The 26,693-nt window shown below is 41.8% G+C and overlaps 1 protein-coding gene across 1 annotated transcript in view; it reads left to right on the top strand.

Annotated features, from left to right (window-relative positions):
* CCDC15 (coiled-coil domain containing 15) overlaps positions 1-26,693 on the top strand; it is a 58,864-nt gene that overhangs the window by 26,343 nt on the left and 5,828 nt on the right. Inside the window, exons 8-15 of the mRNA XM_056114820.1 lie at positions 142-2,136; positions 2,317-2,475; positions 2,645-2,767; positions 3,012-3,107; positions 4,843-4,956; positions 6,704-6,826; positions 11,474-11,563; positions 12,836-12,939. Coding sequence (XP_055970795.1) covers positions 142-2,136; positions 2,317-2,475; positions 2,645-2,767; positions 3,012-3,107; positions 4,843-4,956; positions 6,704-6,826; positions 11,474-11,563; positions 12,836-12,939 — 2,804 coding nt within the window. The remainder of the gene's footprint in view (positions 1-141; positions 2,137-2,316; positions 2,476-2,644; positions 2,768-3,011; positions 3,108-4,842; positions 4,957-6,703; positions 6,827-11,473; positions 11,564-12,835; positions 12,940-26,693) is intronic.

The following is a 26,693-nucleotide window of genomic DNA, read 5'->3' as shown; positions in this document are numbered from 1 at the left end:
TGAACCCGGGTCAGCCATGTGCAAGGCAAATGCCCCACCCGCTGTGTTATCGCTCCAGCCCCTGTCTTGGGACTCTTGTGAGAAAACTAGACTGTCACTCCTATCTGACATTATGTGTTTGATGTTTGTGTTCACTTTTAGAAAGTACAACTCAGAAATTCAGTATTTGATGTTATGGACAAAGAAAAGATAGAGCAGTTTCGCCTCCTGGATCTTCAGAATATTTCAGAAGGTTATCTGTTGGAAACTAAGGATGTTTGGACAGAAATCCAGACCACCGAGCCTGATATCCATGCTGCCAAACCTGCAGCACTGGCTGCTGAGACAGAAACTGAGGAAATTATGTTAGAAAACCAGAGCATTGAGCTAGCAGACAGGAGAGCTGGGCTGGAAGGCAGGATTTTCCTGTCTCCAAAGCAGCATGTTCTGTCTAAAGATCTGGGTGTTTTACCCAAAGGCCATGGGAATGAGGACCAGGACTTTCTACTTAGAGAGGGCTTTTTATCCAAAGACCAGCATCTTACACACAAATTTGAGGACCAGGATTTTCTGCCTAAAGTTCAGGCTTTCTTACCCAAAGGCCAACATATTCCTCAGAAATCTGAGCACCAGGCCCTTCTACCTACAGATCAGGATTTTCTACTCAGTGGCCAGAGTCTTCCTCAGAAATCTGAGCACCAGGATCTTCTACCTAAAGATCAGGGTGTTCTACTCAGTAGCCAGACTCTTCCTCATGAGTATGAGGACCAGGCTCTTCTACCTAAAGATAAGGATTTTCTACTCAGTGGCCAGAATCTTCCTCATGAGTATGAGGACCAGGATTCTCCACTTAAAGACCAAAATTTTCGATTTGACAACCTTCATTTTTCTCACAAGAGTGAGAAACAGGATTTTCCACCCAAATACCAGGATATTCTACCCAAAGGCCAGAGGATTTCTAAAAATAATGAGGGTCAGGATTTTCTACCCAAAGGCCACAGTATTCCTCATAAATATGAGGACTCGGATTTACCACCCAAAGGCCAGAATGTTCCTTACAAATATGAGGACCAGAATTTTCTACCCAAAGGCCAGAATGTTCCTCACAAATATGAGGACCAGGATTTCAAAGACCAGGATTTTCTACCTAAAGGCCAGAATATTTCTCATAAGTATGAGGACCAGGATTTTCTACCCAAAGGCCAGAGTGCTCCCCATACATGTAAGGACCAGGATTTTCTATTCAGTGGTCAGAGTATTTCTCAGAAGTATAAGAACCAGGATTTTTCACCCAAAGACCAGGATTTTCTTCCCAAAGGCCAGAGAATTTCTAGCAAATATAAGGACCAGCATTTTCTACCAAAAGGCCAGAAGGTTCCTCACACATATGAGGACCAGGATTTTCTACCCAGTGGCCAGAGTATTTCTCACAAGTATAAGGACCGGGATTTTCCACCCAAAGACCAAGATTTTCTACACAAAGGCCAGAATGTTCCTCACAAATATGAGAACCAGGATTTTCTACCTAGTGGCCAGAGTATTTCTCACAAGTATAAGGACCAGGATTTTCTTCCCAAAGGCCAGAGGATTTCTCACAAATATATGGACCAGGATTTTCTACTCAAAGGCCAGCATGATCGTCACAAATATGAGGACCAGGATTTTTCACTTAAAGACAAGGGTTTTGTGCCCAAAGGCCAGAATATTCCACACAAATATAAAGACCAGGATTTTCTATGTAAAAACCAAGATTTTCTATTTGAAGACCCATGTTTTCCTCACAAACGTGAGAGACAGGATTTCCAACCTACAGACCAGGATTCTTTGCCCAAAGGGCAAAGATATGTGGACATGGGTTTTCTACCCAAAGATCAGCATATTCTTTCCTTAGATCAGAATATGCTAAGCAAGTATCAGGACCAGGGGTTTCTATCCAAGAATCAGAATATTATGCTCAACTTTCTGGATCAAGGTTCTCTACTTGAAGACCAGGAGATTCTATGCAAACAGGACCAGGATTTTCTCCACAGTGAGCAGAATAGTCCTTCCAAGTATCAGAACCAGGATTTTGTATCTAAAGAGCAGAATACTTTATCCACCTATCAGGAGCAGGATGTTTTACCCAAGAGCCACCAGGACTTTTTACCTATATATCAGGTAAAATAAAATTAAAAGACATAGTAAGAATTAAGCTACTTAAGATTTGGAGTAGGATTTGAAGGACTATGTATTATAGTTGATTTGGAGTATCCATAGTTGGCAAATCATTTTAAAGCCTCAGTAATATATTTTCCCTGTCTGAATAACTCACTTTTTTATTTTAATTATCTTCTTTAGGAAAAGTATTTTAAGCAGCCATCATCTGCCTTGGCTTCTGGAAGATGGTTAAAAGAGTGGCCACCAATCGTCCAGCAGCACCTTCCACCCAGGCTTCAAGGCCAGCCCAGTGCCAGAGATCAGTTAGACCAAAAGGAAGAAGAAAAGGATCAGCAGGAAGTAAATTACTTAGATTCGTACCTGGGCTTTTCTTATGTTGTTAATTTTTCTTCATAAGATGTCCAGTTATATTCTGACTTCTCTTACCTTCAAAACTCTGGCTACAGCCTAGAGTAATGTCTAACCTTTTTAATTGAACAGTTAATGTTTTGTGCTTGCTCTTTTTCAGACAGCATGTGTAAGGCAGCCAGCGCCAATCTTGATAGGTAGGCGAGGAAGAGAGGCTCTTCCTTTGGATGCCCATCAGGATTTCCCACATGGTCATGGAGATGAGGCTTTCACCAGGGACAAGGTAGGCCAGAAAGAGGAGAGAGAAGTGCAGGAACAGAAATGTTTATGATTTGACTTGGAACTTATAAGTACTTCCTTACCTAGACTTCAGAGCTGCTGAAGTATGGTTTTTACTAAAGTATTATTCCATAATATCACACTGTATTCTGTGTTTGAAAATAGCATAAGGCTCTCAATAAAGCCTAAAATACTGCTGTCATCTTAGTCCTGCTGGACAATTTATAGTTCTTGTTTTTCTCTTGTAGAAAGTACGCTTCAAGGAACCACAGAGAGGCTTTTCCCCATCTAATTATCAGTATCTCTCTCCTCAGCACCAGAACCTTGCCTTCTTCAGAGATCAGGTAGGACAAAATAAATAGCAAATGAAATAACTGGATTTTGTACATTCTTAGTAACTGGTAATGTGAAATACAGAATCAGGTGCAGAACACTTCAACCTAGTTGGCTCTATCAGTTAAGTCATTTCTGTCATTCTGATGGCAGATAAATCACTTTCATATTCTTACTGTGTAACCAAACTCTTCAAATTTTCTAAGATTATGCCACACCTGTGTGGGAGCACACAGTCATACCATCAGCACACTGTCGCCGGATGAACAATGGAGAAGAGATTTGTCGACTATTCTTTTACACAGGGTTTGGGAATAAATATCACGGTCTGCAAAGCTGAGCTAAATGTGTAACGGTTCGATTCAAATCAGAATGTATCCGAACAAGGATCCCCACCTGGCTCATTTTCCTGGGAGTTCTCACTGAAGTCAGCAGTATTCTGATTTGCATGTAGTCTGGTTAGACCATTGGTTTTCTGTTTTTTGTTGCTTCTTTATAACACAGTTCTCAAACAACTATTACCTCTTATGAGAGATAAGAGAAGAGGACTTGCTGCTGGAAGTCATCAGTATGTTAGATCTGAAATCCAGAGAGTAAACCTCTAGAAAATGGGCAGAGCAAACATAGCAGGATTATGTTTTCAAGTAGTAACAGGAATTTGATTGCGGAGTACTTGGCCTGGCACTGGTCCAACTGGATGTGTGTGGGTAACGCAGAATCAGAGTTAAGTTATTTTAAAATATGCTGAATCTAAAGAAGTCTATCTCTCATTTGGTTTAAACAAGAGACATAATAATATATATAATATTGATGAATTCATAGTGAATTCTTAGATGCAAAGCCTTGAACTTAGTAAATTTTATAATTATGAAAGTGATTCTATTCTTTGTCAGCTGAAGTAGACCAAAACCAGGCAGGCAGGCAGCTTGCACACCATTTCTGATGGGAACAAAAAAAGCTGTTTGTGGGATCAGCACCTTTCTCACGTCACCACTCCACATCTGTTTCTGGGTTCGCAGGGATGGTCAAGCAGGAAAAACTATGGAATTGGTGCAAACTGGTTTTACCTTGGGACAATACTACCAAAAGTATGAAAATATTCCTCTGATGTTGCCTTACTATCCTCCAAGTGTGTGACTAATGCGGGAGGCTTCAATTTGGCCCCTGGTACCTCATGTTCCTTGAGCACTAATTACCAGGAGCGATCCCAGCATCAGGCATTATTCCATACAAACAAAAACACAAAAATATATTGCATGGCTAAATAAATTGCATAGAACCAAAACAAAAATTCTAAATAATATGATTTTTAAAGTATTCTTAATTTATGGGTTTTTGTTTTGTTTTGTTTTTGTTTTGGGGGGGTCACACCTAGCGGTGCTCAGGGGTTACTCCTGGCTTTGCACTCAGGAATTACTCCTGGTGGTGCTCAGAGGACCATATGGAATGCTGGGATTTGAACCCGGGTCGGCCGTGTGCAAGGCAAACGCCCTACCTGCTGTGCTATCACTCTAGCCGCAGTATTCTCAAATTATGAAGCCACACGATATGTATCTTAATATTACTTACAATGCTTTTTCTACTTTGAGATTTGGAAATTTTATACTGGATGCATACACACATAGCCCTCTCTATACTATGTGATTTTCCCTTTGTATCATTTGGAGATTGTTGCTTCAAGTTTCCAATTCTGTCAGGAACCCATCATCTCTGCTTTAACCGTTGGTTTTTTTGTTGTTTCTTTAGGACACACATATCAAGAAACCTTCAAGTACTGAGAGATGGGCTGTTGAAAGAGGGCCATCTGGAAGGCTAGGAGCACGTTTGGGCCAATATTCAAGAACTTGGCACACACTAATAGTAGGTAGAGACATTTATAGTAAGGAGTAAGGGCCAGAGAAATGACTCAGTTGCCTGGCTTTGCACATCAGGAACACAGGGCTGCATGGGGATAGCTTCTGAGATAATAGTAGAGACACAACATCCTCTTGTTCTGTGGTAGAACAGACACTGGGATCTAGTCTATGCTTCAAGCCTCACCCATGGAGGGTTTCTGTTGCCCTAGTGTGCTGCTTCTCTGCTGGGACCATTGATGTTCTGTGTATACATTGCCGTTAGCACCTGTACCACGATATGACAGTGAGAGATAGAAAAAAGAGTTATTTCTAGATTACTGAAAATGTGCTTAACATAAAATCCTGGATCTAGTCAGTGACAGTGTAAGACAGCGGGAGAATATGTATAAGAAGAAGTAAATCAGGCCGGAGCAATAGTATAGCGGGTAGGTAGGGTGTTTGCCATGCACACGGCCGACCCGGGTTCGATCCCCTCTATCCCCAAGCACCACCAGAAGTAATTCCTGAGTGCAGAGCCAGGAGTAACCCCAGAGTATCGCTGGGTGTGACCCAAAAATAGAAAAAAAATAAACCCCAAGAAGAAGTAAATCACCCCTGAGAGTGAGCAAAGCTTCTGAGGGCTGATATCTTTGACTGACACTGTCCATAACGTCAGATTATATTGTTAAATATGTAACCATTGTCCAAATGATCTTAGAACTTTTTATTCATTCTCTCATTTAATTCTTGGCTTCATACTATATATAAAACAAGATAGTGCTATTCATGTTTCATCAATGAAAGAACATGCTTTTCTAAGTATAGTTATGGTCTATGATTGTGACAAGAAGTAAAATGACTACTTTTATGCCACAGTGTGTCAGTTATTTTGCCCTGTTTATTAATTTTATTTATTTTTGGGGGGCCACACCTGGCAATGCTTAGGTATTACTCCTGACTCTGCACTCAGCAATTATACCTGGAGGTGCTTGGGAGACTGTATGGGATGCCAGGGATTGAACCTGGGTCAGCTGCATGCAAAGCAAGCACCCTACTCGCTATACAAGGCCCTTATTTTTCATTATATAAAGTGAAGCAAAGTCATTTTTATTGAACAAAACTTGCTCAGAAATATTTGAGAGGAGAGAAATAAGGATATATGTGTTCAAGAGAGAACACAGGCTCCTCCAGAATGGAAATAGGCAAACGGTATCAGAAAAACAAGTGAGGTATGTATTCACAAGAGACCACGGGCATGAAGAGCAAGCCCATCTGCCCTGTTAAATGATCCCAGAGCTATCACTGTAGCCAGTATCTTTTTTAATTTTTTATTTTATTGAATCACCGTGAGATAGAGCATTACAAAGCTATTCATGACTGGGTTTCAGTCATACAGTGTTCCAGCACCCATCCATCCACCAGTGTAATTTCCCAGCACCACTGGCCCCACTTTCTCTCCCACCTCTCCAAGCCACCCCCACCCCCACCTGTCTCTGTGGCAGGCATCTCTCTTTTCTCTCTCTTTCTTTCTCTTTCTCTTATTTTAAGTAGCCAGCATCTTTAAACTACCACTCACACAATTGGGTAAATGTTTTTTTGTGTGTGTCTCCTCTTCTCCCTCCTCCTCTTCTCCCCTCCCTGTTCTTGGCTACTCCTGGCCAAGTACTCAGAGAACCATACATGATACCCAGATTGAACCTGGGTTGGCTGCATGCAAAGCCAGTTTCTTACCACTGTACTCTCTCTCCGGCCCCTGCTTTTGTATCTTATAGAACTTACAACCCACAAAGCAACCATCTGTTGGGACAGCTGAAAGATGGAAAGAGGGCTTGCTTCCAGATGGCTCTGAGCATCTTCCACCAAAGATACAGAAAGGAACTTCCCGAAGAACACAGGTAGAGCATGCATACAATCCAAGTAGTAGTATTTGGCAAAGAAAAAGCAGATTCTTACATTGTAGTATTTTCAGTCAATCCCAACCCAGTATTACTCTAGGGCTCTCATTAAAATCTAGAATGTCATAGGGGACTCTTGTTGCTTATTGGGAAAACTCTGGTTTTTTTTTCTGTGTTTTTTTTTTAAAAAGGTATATTTCTGTTGGTCTTTGTCTCTTGAAAGAAGAAACCAGTAGTTTTTGAGCGTGAGGGAGCATAGGTTTTGGGCCCCATGTCCAATCTGAATATAAATCTCTGTGGAGATTCAGAGACATTTCCATGAATAAGTTGGTTGAGTTTAAGAAATAGAATCACCAAGAAATAGAGTTTGTGCTCCAGCTTATTGTTATATTGCCTTAATTTGGGTAAGCTCAATTAGTATCTAGGGTTTTTTTTTTTTTTTTTTTTTTTTGCTTTTTGGGTCACACCCGGTGATTCTCAGGGGTTACTCCTGGCTTTGCACTCAGGAATTACTCCTGGTGGTGCTCGGGGGACCATATGAGATGCTGGAAATCAAATCTGGCTTGGCTGCGTGCAAGGCAAACACCCTACCCACTGTACTATCGTTCCAGCCCCCTCTGTAGGGGTTTCTAAGAAGATAAAATACCCTCTCCTACCAAGATTTCTCCCTGGCTTAACTGGGGTCTGGTTTATTCCAGGAGCATTTTACCTGTTGGGCTGATTTCTAGATTTATGGCTGGGAAGGAGGACCAAAGACTTGGGGTGCATGCTTCACCTGTGGGAACCCTGATCCCTGGCACTGGCCCCACGGGCACTGTTGGGAGCGACCTCTGAATATCATGATATTGCCCACCCCTGCACCCAAAACACAACCTCAGGCGAGCATTTGGTGGGCATTTGAAAGAGAAAAATCTCTATGATTATAATTAGAGCAAAACAAATACCAGAAAGAGGAGGAGGCCTGAAGGCAGGAAGCAGGATTTGGGCTGAGGTTTATTAGGCACTAACTTGTAGCTTTGCCGTGATGCTTGTTTGGGAGTGTAAGGTTGTGGTATTGTCATGTTTCACTCTTGTTGTTTCTGTGTGTCCTGAGCTGTTGAGGCTCCTTCCAGCCTTCAATCTCTTTGAGGTGTGTTTTTGACACTTGGATATATCCCTCTTTTCTTTACAGAATGAAAGCCTTCTTGTTCCCTACCTTTCGCCTACATCATTCTGTCAACTTAGAAAAAGTGCCTTCGACCACCTTATCAAGCAGAGGTCTCTCCTCTTCTCTTTCTTCCCCACCTTGTTCATTTCCTTCTCACTACACAGTCTTGGAATGATTTCTTTGTTTTCTGGGAATCTGTAACCCTCGTGGAGGGAGAACTACACACCTATTTTGGTTCCCAGGGCGTAAACAGCACAGGGCCTCATACCTGGGAGTCTCTTGCTAAATATCTTTTGAATGAATGAATCACTCAGAGCATTTGCCGAGACCCCTATTAGATACTAGCTCTTAGTTATGTCTTAAATATCACAGATGCAGCTTGAACAACACACAGAACTCCAATTTGATAGGAAACTGACACATAGCAGATTGTTACAAAGCAATGCAAGTCACTGGTAAGGATGCACAGGACGCTGACCGAGCATAGAGGATGGGCACCTGCCCTCACTGTAGTCTGTACAGCCTCGCTGGACTGAGCTGCTTATCATCTCCTGACGTGTCAGCACTGAGAATCTTCAGTCAGTTCTTCCTCTTATAAAAGAAATGACCTCCAAATCATCCAGCCTGTGAGGAAAACACATTCCAAGTACAGATTTAGGCCATGTTCTTTTTCCCTGGCTCCAGTTGACCATAGCTGCCGCTTAGTAGCAGCATCATTTTTCTGAGTCTTGTCAGTTTCCTCTGCCATGGCCTCCCTGCTCATTCTAACCCACCCACACTCTGTAACCCCCTGCCGAGGTCCCATTTTTTTCTTGGACTCTGTCATGAAAAGGGAAGCTTTCCTGCAGTCACGAGCTCAGCCACGGACTGTGCTGCCATTTTTTTTTATTATTATTAGTAAAACACCATGAGGTACAGTTGTAGATTTACAATTTTCTGTGCTTGGGTTTCGATTATACAATGATCAAATACCCATCCCTCCACCAGTGCCCATTTTCCACCACCATGGATAATATCCCTCCCACCCCCATTCCCCCATCCCACCCTGCCTCTGTGGCAGGGCAATCCCTTGTGTTCTCTCTCTCCTTTTGGGTGTTGTGGTCTGCAAAAGAGGCATTGAGTGGCAAACATGTTCAGTCCATAGTCTACTTTCGACATGCATCTCCCCTCCTGGGAGGATCCTCCAAACAGCCTTTATTTGGTGCTCCCTTCTCTATCTGAGCTGCCCTTTCCCCTAGAATGCCCGGCTGGCCTCTAAGCTATGGAGTAATCCTCCTGGTGCTGATCTCAGCTATTCTTGGGTATTAATCTCATATTTTGTTACTTTATATCCCCCAGATGAATGCAATCTTTCTATGTCTATCCCTCTCTTTCTGACTCATTTCACTTAGCATGATACTTTCCATGTTGTACCACTTGTATGTAAATTTCACGACTTCATCTTTTCTAACAGCTACATAGTACTCCATTGTGTACATGTACCAAAGTTTCTTTAACCGGTCATCTCTTCTTGGGCATTCAGGTTTCTTCCAGTTTCTGGCTATTGTAAAGAGTGCTGCAATGAACAAACAAGTGCAGATGTCACTTCGACTATACATTTTTGCCTCTCTGGGATATATTCCCAGGAGTGGTATTGCTGGGTCAAATGGGAGCTCAATTTCTAATTTTTTGAGAATCGTCCATACTGTTTTCCAGAAGGGCTGAACCAGTCGATATTCCCACCAACAGTGAAGGAGGGTCCCTTTCTCGCCACATCCGCGCCAGCATCGGTTGCTTTTGTTCTTTTGAATATGGGCCAGTCTCTGAGGTGTGAGATGGTATGTCATTGTGGTTTTGATCTGCATCTCCCTGATGATTAATGATGTAGAGCATTTTCTCATGTGCTTTTTTGCCATTCGGATTTCTTCTTTGAGAAAGTTTCTGTTCATTTCATTGCCCCATTTTGTGATGGGGTTGGATGTTTTCTTCTTGTGGAAGTGCTGCCATTCTTATATGCTCCTTCTCTCGGGGAAACTTCTCTCTCTGCACCCATGTTGTGTTTTTTCCTTGTCACCTTCTCTTCTGTTCCCATTTCGGGTGCTGTGTTATGAGACTGGTTCCTGAGAAAGGTCGCCTTTGTTCTAGGAGGTCGCCGCCTAGTTCACTTGAGTCTTAGATTCCATCTCCCCTTTGCGGTAGTGGCCTTGGTGGCAGTTGAGCCCCAGATCCCTCACTCTGCTTCTTGAGCTCTGCGCTGTGCCTGCCCCTCTCATGGCTGTTTCTGGGATTTGTGCCAGTTTATCTGCAGAGTTATAGGAGCCTCTTGGGGAGTTGGCTCCTCTTAAAGATGCCCGTGCCCTTTTCTCTCCAGATCCCTGGGGCTGCATTTTTTACTTGTTGGTGAGAAAAGGGGACCCACAGTGGCTTACTCCTTTAGTAGTGTTGGAAGTCAGGATTTTATTACTGTTTCGAAAGCAATGTAGCACTGTCCTCCCATTGTTCATCAATTTGCTCGAGTGGGCACCAGTAAAGTCTCCATTGTGAAACTTCTTGCTACTGTTTTTGGCATATCGAATATATCACGGGTAGCTTGCCAGGCTTTACTGTGTGGGTGGGGTACTCTTGGTAGCTTGCCAGTCTCCGAGAGGGACAAAGGAATAGAACCTGGGTCGGCTGCGTGCAAGGCAAATGCCCTACCCGCTGTGCTATCACTCCAGCCTGTCTTGAAAGCAGAAAATATAATTTCATTTTTAGAGTAGCAAAAGTAATCAAAAAAGAAAACCCTCAAAAATTCCAGAGACATGGATCAGCCCAGCGGTTCCTGAAGCAGGTGACCCCACCCCTTGAGGAGGGTCACTGGAATGATGGTGATGGGTGGGGGAGTCAGGGAGGAACACTTGGGGGTGCTGTGCTTCCTGTTGGTTTGTCTGAAGGTAGATTTCCATTGTCGAGTTTGCTGTGTAAATTTTTTTTTCTGAAAAGGGCAGATAGATTGGGGAACCTGAGATTCAGCCTTTTTTGAGGGCTGTGGAGTTAAATCCGGTTATGCTTAGGTTCTCTGCTAAGGGATCATTCCTGGAAGGCTTAGGGGACCATATGGGATGCTGGGGAATCAAACCCAGGTCGGCCATGTGCAAAGCAAGAGCCCTATTTGCTATACGATCTCTACAGCCCCCAGGTTTAGCTTTTTGCTGTGTTACACTTTCAGATTTTTATCTAACGCAAATAAATGACCTAACAATATCCTAATAAAGGTTTGTTCTCAGTTCTCATTATTCCTGGGATTTCTGCAGGCGTGGTATTAGCTAATATCAAATTACTGCTTTTAGGGGGTGAAATTTCTATGAGACCCTTTACATAAACCATAACCATGTTTTAATGTATTTCTGTTAAAGGAGGTCTTATATTTCAAGTATCAATATTTTAATTCATATTTGTTTATTTAATTGCAATATTAATGCATTTTTAATTTGTTGATTAACTTTTGACAATTTTGTCCCTGTAACTGAACTTTCTAATAGGTTTATGAAGATGGTCAGTCAGGACTGAACTCAGAATTTCAAACTTCTCTGGCATTTCAGTCTGGAGTAGATCAAGAAGACAAGAAAGAGGTGTGTAATGATAATGCTTTGGATATCACTTATCCTATAGTAGCAGGAAGGGAAATTTGAAACCTGTTATATTCTAGCACATTAAGAACTGGTACCACAGATTTTATAGATAGAGGCAATGAATTTGCTTGAGTTATTATAATATGTTGAGTATCTTTTCTAAGTGTCTAGGATTTAATTTTTTGTTTTTGTTTTTGTGTTTTTTTAATGTGAAATCAAAGATCTGATATTAGTAATTTTCTCTAGAGAGTGTATATTTTCCCATAACATAGTTTAAAAAAGAGTTTTAATTTATGCCTTTTGTTTGTTTGTTTTGGTGCTCAGGGCTTACTCCTTGCTCTGCGCTCAGGGACCACACCTGGCGGGGCTTGGGGAACCATGTGGGGTGCCGGCTATCAAACCTGGGTCAGCCGTGTACAAGGCAAGTGCCTTACCCTCTGTATTATCTCTCTGGCCCTTCATTTGTGGCTTAAAAAAGAACTATAAAATCTGAATTTAGTTTAAATTAATAGTTTTCAGTTTGGACCATGGAACAGAATCAGAGGTGGAAATGTTTTCAAAATGCGGATGTCTGGATACAAATGAAATACACTGAGTTAGCATTTGAAAAAGGTCGATTTGGAGCTTCAGTTTTTTAAAATATACAGCCATTTGTGACATGATGAATAATTTTTATCAAAAAGGCAAAAGTTAGTCAGTGGCAAAGTCGTGTCTGCCAGTGCCAGTGGTATGACTCCAGAGAGGAAGCAGGTCAAACACACGGGGAGAGCACCACTGGGTTTTGTTTCTGCCCTTTTAAAAGTAGGAGGCCCCACATTTCTCCACCAGATTAGGCTAGTGTAGTGTGGTTTTAGTTTGAAATAAAGTGGCTGTTGGTCTGTTTTAAAATACCTCTCACATTCTCTGTTTCTCAACCTCTTTGGCACTGACTACTTGAGAATACAGGGAAAATATACATAAGTAAGTATATGTTTATGATACCAAGTGTAATCATTTCCTCAAATATGTTGGCAAGGGATAATTCCAAGGGCAAACTAACAGTATTTCTTTCTCTGGTTTGTCAGCAGCATCTACTAGTTATATGCTTGGAAAGGTGAATTGTTACTGTATGTGAGATCCTGAGTCACTTAAACAGAAGGAAGGAAACTAAGGATTAATTTCCATGCAGCTTCTGTATCATATAGTTTTTTTGTCAGTGGTACAAGAATATTTTCCTTGCATGAAAAGTTCTCTGAGAGCAGAATTTTAACTATTTTAACTTCTTTCCTTTAGCGTCAAAAGCAGTTCCTGAGATTTAGACGGCTTTTTATGGATATTGAAAGGGAACAAGTAAAGGAACAACAGAGGCAAAAAGAACTTAAGAAGAAAGTTGAAAAGTAAGTTCTTTTGATCTTCACTGAGAGCCTTCATCTGTTAAGATGATTTTGGAAACTTAGAAATAATCAGGCATTGGTTTTGCTTTTTCTAACTATAGTTGAAAACAATTTATTTTTCTAATGTGGTAGGATATTACAAGTTGGTAAAGAGGTATTTTTTGGTGGGGGCAAGGCCTCCTAAGCGATACGCAGAGGGCCCTGTGTCCATTCCTGGTGATTCTAGGTCTGTGGGTTCAGTGGTACAATGTACTTGTACTTGTAAGTGAGGCCCTTCAGACCCTGCAGTGCCAGAGATTACCCAGGCCACCCCAGCAGTACCGAGGGCCTTCAGATCCATACTGGTGAGGCTTGAAGGACCATGTGGTGCCATGAATTGAACCAGGGTTATCTGCATACCAGCCAAGCACCTTAACCCCTGCACTAGCTTTCTCACCCCAAGTGATTTTTATTAATTATACAGGGTTATTTTTGACAAATAGGCAAATTTAACAGTTATAGATTTACAGTAAAGCAGAAACCTGTGGAAAATTCCCATTTTTCTCCCTCCCGTACACATGAACTATCTCTGCCACTATCATCCTGTGCCACAGTGATGCGACATTGTTATAACTGATAACCCATGTTGGCACATCATTATCACTGTAAGTTCATAGTTGATGTATGTCATGGGTCACTCTTTTTTTCTTTCTTTCTTTTATGGACACATCTGGTGGTGCTCAGTGAATACTCCTGACTCTGCTCAGGGATTACATGTAGTGGGGCTCTGGGGACCCTGTGGGGTGCAGTGGATGGAACCCAGGTCAGCTGTGTGAAAGAGCAGAGTCCTACCTGCTGTCCTGTCATTCCAGCCCCCTAGGGTTCATTTTTGATATTGTTCATTTATAAGTTTGGACAAATGTATAATGACATATCCACCATTATAGTTTTCCTGGGCTGAAGTGGTAGCACTGCGGGTAGGGCGTTTGCCTTGCACGCAGCCAGCCCGGCCGAGCCAAGTTCGATTCCTCCACCCCTATTGGAGAACCTGGCAAGCTACCGAGAGTATCTCGCCCTCACAGAAGAGCCTAGCAAGCTACCCATGACGTATTCGATATGCCAAACACAGTAACAAGTCTCACAATGTTACTGGGCCCGCTCGAGCAAATCGATGAACAACAGGAGGACAGTGACAGTGACATAGTTTTCCTGCTCTGAAAATTCTTTGTTTTTTTCTGTGTACTCCATTCCTCTTCCAGCCCCATAGATCACTCATCTCTTTACTGTCTTTATTGGTTTCAAGGTTTCAGAATGTCATCCAATAACTTTCTTGTAGATTTTTCATATTAGACTACTTTACTTAGTTAAAGTTCCTATAGTGCCCTTTTAAACTTGATAACTTTTTTTTAGTATGCTAAATAGTAATTCCTTTGTTTAGATGTACCACAGTTTATCCATTCACGTTGGTGGTTTTCAAGCTTGGCGGTTATGAATAAAATTGCTATAAACAGCCATGTGCCGGCATTGTGAGGACATTTTCCATTTCTTTGTGCAAATATCAAGGAACACTTACTGAATCATCTAGTATGAGTGTGTTTAATTTTATAAGAATGCTAAATACATCGAAAATGGTCATACTGCTTTATATAGCACTAGCAGTGAATGGACATTTTTATTGTTCTTTATCCTCACTGGTGTTTGATGTTGTCAAGTGTTTGGGATTTTGGTAATTCTGTTAGATGTATATCTCATTGTTTTAATTGCAATTCCCTAATTACATATGATGTGCAGTTCCCTAATTTCATATGCTTATTTACCATCTGTACATCGTCTTTGGTGAGATGTCTATTCAGATATTTGCAACTTTCTAAGTCGGTAATAGAATTAAGTAGATAAATACTTGTGAAATGCTTAGCTGGCATTTAGGAAAATCATAGTAAATCTTGCCAATTACTACCATGATTATAGTGATGGTGATGATAGTGATGGTTATTAATAGAGTGAACGCCAAGAGTTCAGGGAAAATAAGAAAGAGGAAGTAACAATATTTATAATGTTACCCACCCTCCCTGCTGAATATGAGTCCTCAGTTTGCTGTCTTTGGGCATTTGTTTTTCCCCATTCTGTTTCTTCATATCCCACATTGGGGAGAGATCATTCTGTGAATTGTTTAGTGCTTCATACAGTTAAAAACAACCTATAAGAGAATGGGCACTGGTAGAGGGATGGGTACTCCATCATTGTATAACTGAAACCCAAGCACAAAAATTTATAAGTCTACAACTGTACCTCATGGCGTTTCACTAATAAAAATTTAAAAACAAACAAAACAAAATCTATAAGGAAACCTGAAGGGGCTGGAGTGACAGTATAGCGGGTAGGGCATTTGTCTTGCACGCAGCCAACCTGGGTTCAATCCCCAGCATCCCATATGTTTCCCTAAGCACTGCCAGGAGTAATTCCTGAGTGCAGAGCCAGGAGTGACCCCTGTGCATCACCGGGTGTGACCCAAAAAAGCAAAATAAATAAAACCTGAAGAAAAGTGAAAATACATTCATAAAAACACTGAATAGTGATAATATATTCTTTTCAAGTACTCATTGCACATATACTAAAAGTGATTATATTCTGGGATATTTTCAGAGTAAATTCTCTGACTGTGGTAATGTTAAGTTAGAGATCTATATATGCAATGCATTTCTAAAGAATGTTGGGGAGCAGGATAGTACAGAGGGAAGGCATTTTTCCCTTTCATGGGGCCGATCCCAATTCAATCCCTGGCACCCCATGTGGTACCCATACCCCACCAACAGTGATCCCTGAATATAAAGCCAGGGGTAATCTCTGAACAGTGCTGGTGTGTCCCCCAAACGAAACATAAACAAAAATTTTAGGCCCAAGGTAACATTACAGTGGAAATTAGATAACATTTAGAGGATAATATTAAGATAAAAACATGTTAAAACTTATCAGATACAACTAAAACAATGTTTAGTGGGAAAGCTAGACCCTTAGTTATAATTATTAAAAAGTTAAAAGGCTAATAGTCAGTGTTTCAATTTTCCATTTTAGAAGATAGGAAAACAGTCCACAGAACAAACCAAACCAAACATCTTGTAAGGAACAGAAATGGTGAAACAGAGAACAAGTGGAGAAATTCAACCGAGCTAAAAAATTGGTTCTTAAAAATTTTGGTTTTTCCAGGGTCATACCACTTTTTACTAACTAAAAAAAAAAAGAGAAAAAATAAATGTACTAAGACTCGAAATGACAAGGAGTCAATATGACAAGGAGTCAGAGCTTACAGACATTGAGTGATAAGAGGCTTCAAGCCCATGTTCTCCCTTGGATACATATCTTGTAGGCTTGTCTCCATATTTCTTTGCTTGCTTGCTTCCACTCTGGAGAAACCCATATTCTCATATTCTCTCTTTCACTCTTCCCATCTCATTCTGAGTGAGTTCCATTAAATAAAAAACTACCCCCACTCAAAAAAAATGAATCAATCAGTCAATGAAAAGAGGATTTGTGGCAGGCAGAGAGAATGTGCCGGGGTTAAGGCACAATGTGCTGGCCTTGCACCAGACTAACCCTGATTTGGCTCCCGGTGCTGCAGATGGTTCCCTGAGCACTGCAGAAATGAACCCTGGTGGAAGCCCTGAGCACAGCTACATATACTCACCTCCAAAATAACAGCAACAATAGAAAGGATTTGTGACAGAATTTTTGTGAAATAGATTAACTCTTTAAATAAAGAAAGAAATGGATTCTAGAAGGAGTAGAGGCCTGGGGCAGTAGCATATTCGATATACCAAAAACAGTATCAAGTCTCCCAATGGAGACCTGTGCCTGCTTGAGCAAATTGATGAACAGCGGGATGATAGTGCTACAGTGCAGTGCTACAGTTTATCACTTATGGAGTTATGCTTTATGTAATGCTTCATAAAGCTCTCCAGAAAGTATCCTCTAGCATGGGAAATAGGGACGACTTCCCCATCCAAGATGCAAAGTCTGAGGGGCTGGAGCCATAGCACAGCAGGTAGGGCGTTTGCCTTGCATGCAGCCAACATGGCCGACCCGGCCGACCCGGGTTTGATTCCCAGCATCCCATATGGACCCCCGAGCATCGCCAGGAGTAATTTCTGAGTGCATGAGCATCGCAGGGTGTGACCCAAAAAGAAAAAAAAAAGATGCATAGTCTGAGACTGGCCAGTCCAGAGGCTGGTGACAGATTCATTTCTCTCATTAAGGGAAATGTAAAAATCCCAAGTGTGGAATGCCCCAGAGGCCTTTGAAAGGAATATGGCTGTGGGCCTATTCCTGGAGCCTCTGTCTGGGCCTGTACTCCAGCCCAAGGATAGCTTTTTAAAATACTTCTGGACTTCTCCCAACTCTTTGACTCAATGGGAGTAAAACTTTCTCATAACAGTGTTGATGCTGGGGAAAGGATAACAAAAAAAGAAAAAAAAGTTGTCTTTCCCCTTTTCTATTTGAACTGTACAATAAACTCTAACCTCTTAGAAAGAAAAGAAATTGTCTTTGGATAGTATAAATAATTTTATGTTTTGTTTTTGAGCTATACCCAGTGGTACTTGGGGGTTACTCCTGGCTCTGTACTCAGGGATCTTTCCTGCTGGTGCTCAGAACACCATATGGGGTGCCGGAGATAGAAGCCAGTTTGCCCCCTGCAAGACAAGCACCTTGCTCACTGAACCATCACTCTAGCCTCAGTAGAATCAGAAATATTTTTTCTATTATTTCTGCATTTAAAAAAATGTACTCAGTATGTTTTTATATTTGCCTTTGGGGACAGTATCTCCACCATATGAGCCTCTTGCTACCCAAATATCCTGTTTATTTTGCTGTGACTTCTGAGCTTTTCATGTTGTATCGAATTGGTGAGAATGGTTTTCCTGAAAGGTACTTTATAGAACCTTTGGTTCCTTTGTGTATATTTTTACTCTCACATGCTATTTCTCTCCCACGAGATAGGTTATATTACTGTTTACCTAAAAGCAAGTTGATGAAACTCTGTGTGTGTGTGTGTGTGTGTGTGTGTGTGTGTGTGTGTGTATGCGTGCTCACATAGAGGAAGTTTGAGAAAATCTTTGTGAAATACTCCAGTATAGACTGTTTAGGCAGGATTCTATTGAAATACTTCAAGGATATTTTCTAAACTTTCATTATTATATAAATTCAAAAGTTGATTAGAGAGCCCGGCAAGCTACCAAGAGTATCCCACCTGCACAGCAGAGCCTAGCAAGCTCCCCGTGGCTTATTTGATATGCCAAAAACAATAACAATAACAGGCCTCACTCCCCTGACCCTGAAAGAGCCTCTAGTATGGCAGCATTGGGAAAGACGAGTAAGGAGAGGCTGCTAAAATCTCCGGGCTGGGACGAATGGAGACGTTACTGGCGCTCGCTCTAGTAAATCAAGAAACAATGGGATGACAGTGATACAGTGATACAACAGTTGATCATTTCAGAATCTGAGGAAATTGGCGCTCGGGTAGTTCATTATTTGGGGAGAAGGTGCTCAGGGCTTGCTTCTAACTGTACTCAAGGATCTCATCTGAGGCTCAGGGTATCTTATGGATGCTGGGGATTGAACCTAGGTTGGCCTGTGCAAGGCAGCACCCTACCTGCTGACTATCTCTCTGGTACATAACCTAAATCTTACAACATACCTTCCACGTGGCAGAAACAGAGGGGAATTCTTTTCAACTCTATTGCAAACCTTCTTTGAAAGCTTTTCTGTTAAGGCTTTTGTTTTATTGCTGCTTTCTTACCGGATAATCTTTTTGTTATTGTTGAATTTATACTCTTGACCTAAGGGGAAAAATTATTGAGGACTCTTGTCTTAACAGATGACTTCTAAAATTTAAATCTCATGAGAGTTTTAAATGATTAAAAAAAATTTTTATACAAAGTTGGAAGAAAAATGCATAGCATTTCGCCATTCAGAGATAAATACTATCACTCTTTTTACTGTATGTATTTTAAAATATATTTGTTTCAAAGTTTAAAATATAGTAACTGCAAGTATACTTGTAACTTTAATATGGAAGATGATTAAAAGTGGAATTGAAGAAGATGGAAAAAAATTTTTTTCCTTGTTAAGGAAACTAAATCATTTATGCCTTCCTGCTTAGATTTTATGATTTCACTTAAAGACAAAAACATTTTATCAGCATTCAAAAATAAACATACATCTGCTTTCTAAGGGCTGGAGCGATAGCACAACAGGTAGGGGTTTGCCTTGCACGCGGCTGACCAGGCTGACCCGTGTTCGATTTCTCCGCCCCTCTCGGAGAGCCCGGCAAGCTACCGAGAGTATTTCACCCGCACAGCAAAGCCTGACAAGCTACCTGTGACCCTGTGACGTATTTGATATGCCAAACACAATAACAACAAGTCTCGCAATGGAGACGTTACTGGGCCCGGGCCCGCTCAAGCAAATCGATGAACAACGGGAGGACAGTGCTACAGTGCTGCTTTCTAAACATGAATTGATGAAAACTGCTTTTCCTTATCCTGTTGTGCTAAGAATCAAATGTTACATTTTTATTCATTAAGCAGCTATTGACATTTCTGTTATTTGGTTCACATATGATGCTAGGCCTAAAGGAGGGTGAAAAACTCATGAATGTGATCCCATTCTTTAAGGGTTCAGCTAGATAGATTTCACTGACTAATGAGGCAATGGATACATGAATGCACAATTATAAGACCTTATATTAAGTATTACAAGAAAGTAAAGCATAAGGGCTAGAGCAATAGCACAGTGGGTAGGGCTTTTGCCTTGCACACGGCCGGCCCGGGTTCGATTCCCAGCATCCCATATGGTCCCCCGAGCACCACCAAGAGTGATTCCTGAGTGCAAAGCCAGGAGTAACCCCTGAGCATCTCTGGGTGTGACCCAAAAAAGCAAAAGCAAAAAAAAAAAAAACAAGAAAATAAAGCATATGGACAGAGCATGAGATTTGTGTTCCAAGTCCCAGCTCTGCCACTACCAGCTTGGTGATTTGGGGACCTTACCTGTATGAACATACTGGACTGGGTTTTGAAGGGTTAGAAGCTGCATGAATCAGGTGGGGATTGGGTTGGAGTTGGAGGTGAAAGGAAGAACATTGTGAAAGCAGTGACTGAGCGTGGAACAGGATTCAGTGTTTGGTTTCGAGCCATGGGAATGGTGAGGGGTAAGTGTTAAGAAGAGAAGGGAGCACCAAATAAAGGGTGTTGGGAAGATCCGTCCAGGATGAGAGATGCATGCTGAAAGTAGATTATAGACTGAACATGATTGCCACTCAATTCCTCTTTTGCAAACCACAGCACCCAAAAGGAAAGAGAGAACAAAAGGGAATGCCCTGCCACAGAGGCAGGGTAGGATGGGGGGATGGGGGGTGGGAGAGATACTGGGATTAGTGGTGGTGGAGAATGGGCACTGGTGGAGGGATGGGTACTTGATCATTGTATAACTGAAACCCAAGCACAAAAATTTGTAAGTCTACAACTGTACCTCATGGTGTTTCACTAATACAAATTAAAAAAAAAAAGAACTAAGGAAAATTAAGATCATAAAGAACTTTCTTTGTCTATCCATGAGTAGAAATTTGGATTTTCCCTCCTGAACATAGGAGTTATTTTGAGGTGTTATGAAGAATAAGTAAGAGAAATAAAAGCCTAGACTCTCGATTGTAAAAAAACTAAAGAGGTAAAATTATCTTCAGACGATCAACTGTTAGCTTTTATTGGGTCAGCCCTTGACGTAAATTGTCACATTACTTGATCAATATATGACCCTGTAGGGGAGTAATAGCTACCATCCATGGAGTGTGTACAATGTGCCTTCTAGAAGCTTGAATGTTTTAGTGTCATTGTACATAATTTTCTCATTTCAGTAACCTTTTGAGGTGATTTTAATTGTTATTTCATTTTCTACGTGAGAAATGAGCTGTAGAGAAGTTAAGTAATTTGCCTATGATTAAGATCACATTTAGCAAGTGGCAGATCTGGGATTCAGCACCAGATTTATCAGGCTTCTTCACTTAACCTCTTTGAAGTCTGTAGAGTGGTCCTTCATCTGTGCTAGAGCCAGGGAGGCAATGAAGAGAAAGCATATTTAAACTTAGGAGAGAAAACTGATAAGATATATATAGGGGTGACACTGAATGGTGTTAGGGCTTCGAGGGCCACTCCCATCAGTGCTTGTCTATTAGTGCAGGTCTGATGGCTCAGGACATCACTGGTACTGCAGTGCTGGGACCCCAGCGCCACACTGGGCATGCTGGTAGGGGTGGAAGCATGCAGTGCTGGCCATCAAGCTCGGAGCCTCTGTCATTTGTTTGTTTGGTTTTTTTTTTTTTTGGTTTTGATGTTTGGGCGACAACTGGTGGTGCTGAGGGCTTACTCCCAGCTTTGCATGCACGAGTCACTCCTGATGGGGCAAGCGCCCTACCCACAGCAGGGCCTCCTGTATACTAGGCTTGGTAGCTTGAGCCATAGCCCTCAACCCCAGAACTGATAAGTTTTTGCCTGAGGAGAGTTCAGGGTTGTTTCATTCTAGACTCTATGTCTAGACTTTATGGCTCATCCTTACTCTGTGGGTAAGAATGCTATAAAACTGATTTGCCACAAAGGAGGTAGAGGTGGAGAGAATCAGTTCATTTGAGGTAGATTGAGCTTTGAAGTGCTTTCAGGAAGTCAGAGTAGAGAGTGCATTAGGAAATGTTATTTTTGTAAAGACTTCAAAAATTATTAAGGAAGAATACTGTAGTAATCAGGAAGTTGGGAGACGGAAAGGTTGAACAGAAAAAAACAGAATCAGCAGGCAAAGATTCCGACTATGATACATTAGACCTCAATCCTGTTATAGCAAAGAGGAAGATTCCTTCCATATCCCTGAGAATTTTTTTTCTTGTAGGGCACTTCTTTGAGCCCTGAAATAAACCCTCCCTTTTTTCCATTTTTTATAATTTTATTTGTTGAATCACCATGAGAGCAATTACAACGCTTTCGGGTTTAAGTCTCGGTCATACAATGAAACACCCATACCTTCACCAGTGCCCATTTTCCACCACCAAAAACTCCAGTAGACCCCCATCCCACACCCTCCCCCTACCTGTGGGGCAGATGATTTCCACATTATTCTCTCTCTACTTCGATTAGATTCAGTATTTTGACACCAGACCCACCATTATTACTTGGGATTTTACCCCAACACTCAGATCTGCCGAAAAGGCAACAGTAGACAATTTGTTTTCTATTTCTGGTTATGAATAACATGATGTCATGTGGCTGCAGTAGTGGCCGCACGATTTTGGAATTCCGAAGTTTTAACAATTAAATCTGGAGGGATTTCTGCCAAAACCTGCTGGGTTCCGAGATTTGTTCCTGAGTCTCTGAGATCATGGCTGTTAAGCAGCTTGATCAGGAGCCAGAAAGGGTGGCAACTCAGGGTCTCGTTGGGACGGGGAGGAAAGGGCCGGCTCCACCCCCATCCCATGAGGCCCTGCGTTAAACCCACTTCTTAATCTTAGAGGCAACATGACTTTTATTTCAAAGTGTTGATGTTGGAATATGTCTATGATTTCTCAACAAGAAAACCCATAGAGGGACTGGAAAGTGCTGCTTTGCATGCTTCCCACCCACGTTTGATCCCCAGAACTGCAAACCCTGCCAGGAGTGAATCCCTAAGCCCAGAGCCAGGACTAAGCCATGAGTGTAGCTGGGTGTGGCCCAAAGCCTACCTCCCCCTCCAAAAGAAAACCCAGAGAGTTTAAAAAAAAAAAGATAGCCTTTATTTTGGGTTCTAAATCTTAACTTTCGTTCATCTTTGTAAAGGATTGGTGGTATGTCTTATGTGGAAGATGACTTAATTTTTGAGTTGGAATGATAAAAATAAATACTGCATTTTGCTTGTGATAACTTATTTTTAGTAATGTGTGAATTGAGGTATATTTGCATCAAAATGTAAATACCAATGTCAACTTTTATTTGGTTGTACAATTACCATTGTAGCAGTTTTCCTGATTTGTAATGTTTTATATGCTCACCTCTTTTACCAGAGTCTGATGCCAGTTTCAGAAAACCTTTTGGCATAACCATAGTTACAGCACCATAGCACTGTCTTCCTGTTGTTCATCACCTTGCTTGAGTGGGCATCAGTAACGTCTCACAACAAATTGTGAGACTTCTTGTTACTGTTTTTGGCATATCGAATACATCACGGGTAGCTTGCCAGGCTTTGCTGTGCAGGCGAGATACTCTTGGTAGCTTGCCGGGCTCTCTGAGAGGGGCAGAGGAATCGAACCCTGGTCGGCCATGTTGGCCTTACCCGTTGTGCTATTGATCTAGCCCAGAGTTATATACAACTATAATTATATTCATGTCAGTGCTTTGGGAATAAAAATAATATGTTTATTTTAGACCTAATTCAGTTTCTATTGTGTGTCAATTAAAGACACTGAGGAAGAAAATCAAAATTTGATTATAAAATAATTCTTTATTCTATATGTAAACTCTTTGAGGAGAGCCCACATTTGATGGTGCTCAGGGCTTAGGCCTGGCTCTGTGCTCAGGAATCTCTTGTAGACTCAGGGGACCATATAGGGTGCCAAGGATCAGACCTGGATCGACTGCATGCAAAGCAAGCTCCCTGCCTGCTCTAGTATTTCTCCAGACCCTCAACACTTAAAATTCTCCTATCTCTGTGACACTGTTTGGCAGCACCGCTTAATCCAATAGTTGAACCAAAACTGTAGATTCCTTTTTCCCCAAAAATGTCTCATAAACTACTCAGACTTAATTGTCAAATTGTCAGACAGTTAAGTGGATTTGGGCCTCAGGGGAACAGTCAAGGTCATGGCCTGCTTGCAGTTACTGGGGGAAGGCACACAGAAAGGAATGGACACTGCTTCTGTTGGTGTGCTCTGACTTTTGGAGGAGAACCACAACTTTTTTTTGGTCGGGGGGGAGTGTAGGGGGAGTTTTGGGCTGCATCTGGCAGTGCTTAGGGCTTCTTCCTGACTTGGTGCTGAGGGATCACACTTGGTAGGGCTCAGTGGAAAATATTGCTTGACCGGGAATAGAACTGGAGTGCAAGTCAGTTGTCTAAGCCCTTGTATGATATCTCTAGCCCCCACAGACTATTGCATCGAAGTGTTTTGCCCTCGTGGATTATTCATGACAGTGCTTTGGGAATAAAAATAATATGTTTATTTTAGACTGTCCCATGGGCACAGTGTTGCTTCCATTGAGACGAATGTGTCAGAGTAAGAGGCCTGTAATCTTAGAGAAAGCTGTTTTGGTGGAATGGTTAATAGGGTTTAAGGTACGTTGGCATGGATGAAGAGTAATAAACAGAGATAGAGTTAACTGGCAGGAGAGGAGTAGGAAGGTCAGGAAGTGAAGAGACTGATTCTACCGTATCTAGTATTTGTCATATTCCCACATCCTTAATTCCAGCCATTGGGAAAATATTGCTGACATATTTCCTTAGCTTAATATTTGCTGATATTAGAGAAGAATTGATCTGGAAAATTATATTAATCTAAGCTTTTTTGTTGTTATTCAATTGGCTTTGTTTAAATTTCAATATTGAAAATAAACCAGATTATTTATAGAAAATGGTTTTCCAGATTTTTTTTCTTCACAAGGTGAGCAGACAGACAGATGTAATTGTCTTTAAAAAACTTTACTGGTTCTCTTTGGAATAACATCTTGTGTTTGTAGATCCCTAGCCAAGAAAACCTATGATCTTAGGCCTGTCTTTAAACTTTCTTGCCATTCAGTGTTTTGCTCAATTCACACATTTTATTAATTTATATATTATATATTTGGGGCAGTCTTCTGCCCCCGTGCCTGGCTGTTCCTCGCCGGGACCCATTGGAGGGGAGCGGGTTGAGCTTTCCTCCCTGCCCCGACCAGGGCTCCGGCAGCCGAAGACCTCCAGGACCAGCCACCACCATGCTGAGACCACGCTCCGCACACCTGAAGGTACCGGCAGAGGGACAAATTCACGTGGGTTCCGGGGCCGAGATCTCCCAGCCTACTCGGATTGGAGTCGAGCATCCTCCACCCAGATCCTCCAAATTCCAGTAGGCGAGGATCACACCCACCACCTGGCCCCCTGGCGCTGTGTAATCCCATCAACGGCCAAGACTCAGAGACTATAAAATCCAGCTCCCAGAACCGCACGGTCGCATTCGCGGCCGCGAGACATCTTATCAGGACATCTTTTTATGACATCTTATTATCTCATTCCTACTTTGGACAAACTTGCAGGCTATCGAATGTAGCCTGCCCACAGGGCAGAGTCTGGCAAACTCCCCGTGGCGTACCAAATATGCCAAATACCAGTAACAATGATGGGTCTCATTCTCCGAAAGAGCCTTGAATATAATCTCAGGGTTAGGATGAAAGAGACGTTACTGGGGCCTGCTCGAGGCAATCGACGAATAACAGGATGATGAAATGAAAATGAAATGAAAAATATATTTGGGGAATCCATACCTAGCATTGTCCAATACTTACTCCTGGCTCTGTGCTCAGGGATTACTCTGGACAGGCTTGGGGGACTTCAGAGATGTGGAGATTGAACTTGGGTCGGACATGTTGTACGATTGTTCTGCCCCCTCACTTGCTTTATGAAAGCAAGGTGAAATATAGTTTAAGGTCAGCTGTAACATGTGTACTGCCAGCTTTGGCTTTACCCATGTTACCTTTCTCACATCTTTAGTGCACCATCTTATCTGTCTTAGTGATACGGGCATAAGAATATATCTGTGCCTGAGTTTTACTGGTGAGATTTCACACCTCAGCCCTTACTACAGTCTGCCATGAAAGCCCCATTCAACTGCTGCTCTCTTTGAGGGATTCTCAGTTTGAACTTGGTTGTAGCTTGGGGGAAGAATGGCAAATACGGCAGAGCACTTGTAAGAAAATCCTTGTTTAAAAAGTGGCATTGCCACTCTTCTAGAAGAGGCCAGTGATGAGCTGCCAGAATCTGGACAGACCAAGTTCTGCTCTCAGCACAGCTGTCACGCGTCTTGGACTTTTCCAAAGCCCTATCTTTCGGCCTCTGCAGAATGACTTTCTGACTTTAAACATATACCTGTGTCAGTCTAACTGAGAGGAAGGTAATGATTCCCGGGAGTCAGAGCTTGGCATAGAACAGAAGCCCAGAGTTTTCAGCCGTCATGCGTTATTGTGTTGAATTTGCCTCATGCTACTATTCAGAAAACAATAGTTCTTTTGTTCCAAAGTAATTTTAGTAACTGACATTATCAGCATGTTTTAAAGTTCTAGTCTTGAATCAGTTCCATTTTTTAAATGAAAGGTCTTCACTCACGTTTTTTGTTGTTTCTTTGAGCTCCTTATGCATCCTCAGCAATTCCATTCTAAATTCCTTATCAGAGAGGTTATGTAACTCATTCTTACGGGTTGGGTCATCTGGGCTAGTGTCTTCACTCACTAAGCTGCTGGGTTTCGGAGTTGCTTTCCCTTTGTGACCTTTGCAGTTTGGAGTTGTTTCTTGTGTGTTGTTGTGTGCTTAGAAACCTACAGTTAAGGTGTCTTTTTATATGTTTATGGAGAGGTGAAGAAATGTGCAGCTGTGAGTGAACACTCCTGACCTGGAGGGAAGGACAGTGGCAGTCCTGAGCTCTCTCTGGAGTCCTGGTAGGACACAGCCTTTCTCTAGCTCTCGGGCTCCTTGGCCTTGACTCACATTTTCTGATTAAATTGTGCATGTTAAAAGTAGCTGTTATTGCACCC

This window comes from Sorex fumeus, unplaced genomic scaffold (genome assembly GCF_029834395.1).
Source record: "Sorex fumeus unplaced genomic scaffold, SorFum_2.1 ptg000028l, whole genome shotgun sequence".
Lineage (NCBI taxonomy): Eukaryota > Metazoa > Chordata > Mammalia > Eulipotyphla > Soricidae > Sorex > Sorex fumeus.
Note: the sequence above shows the minus strand (reverse complement) of the source record. Positions and strands in the feature narration are given on the sequence as shown.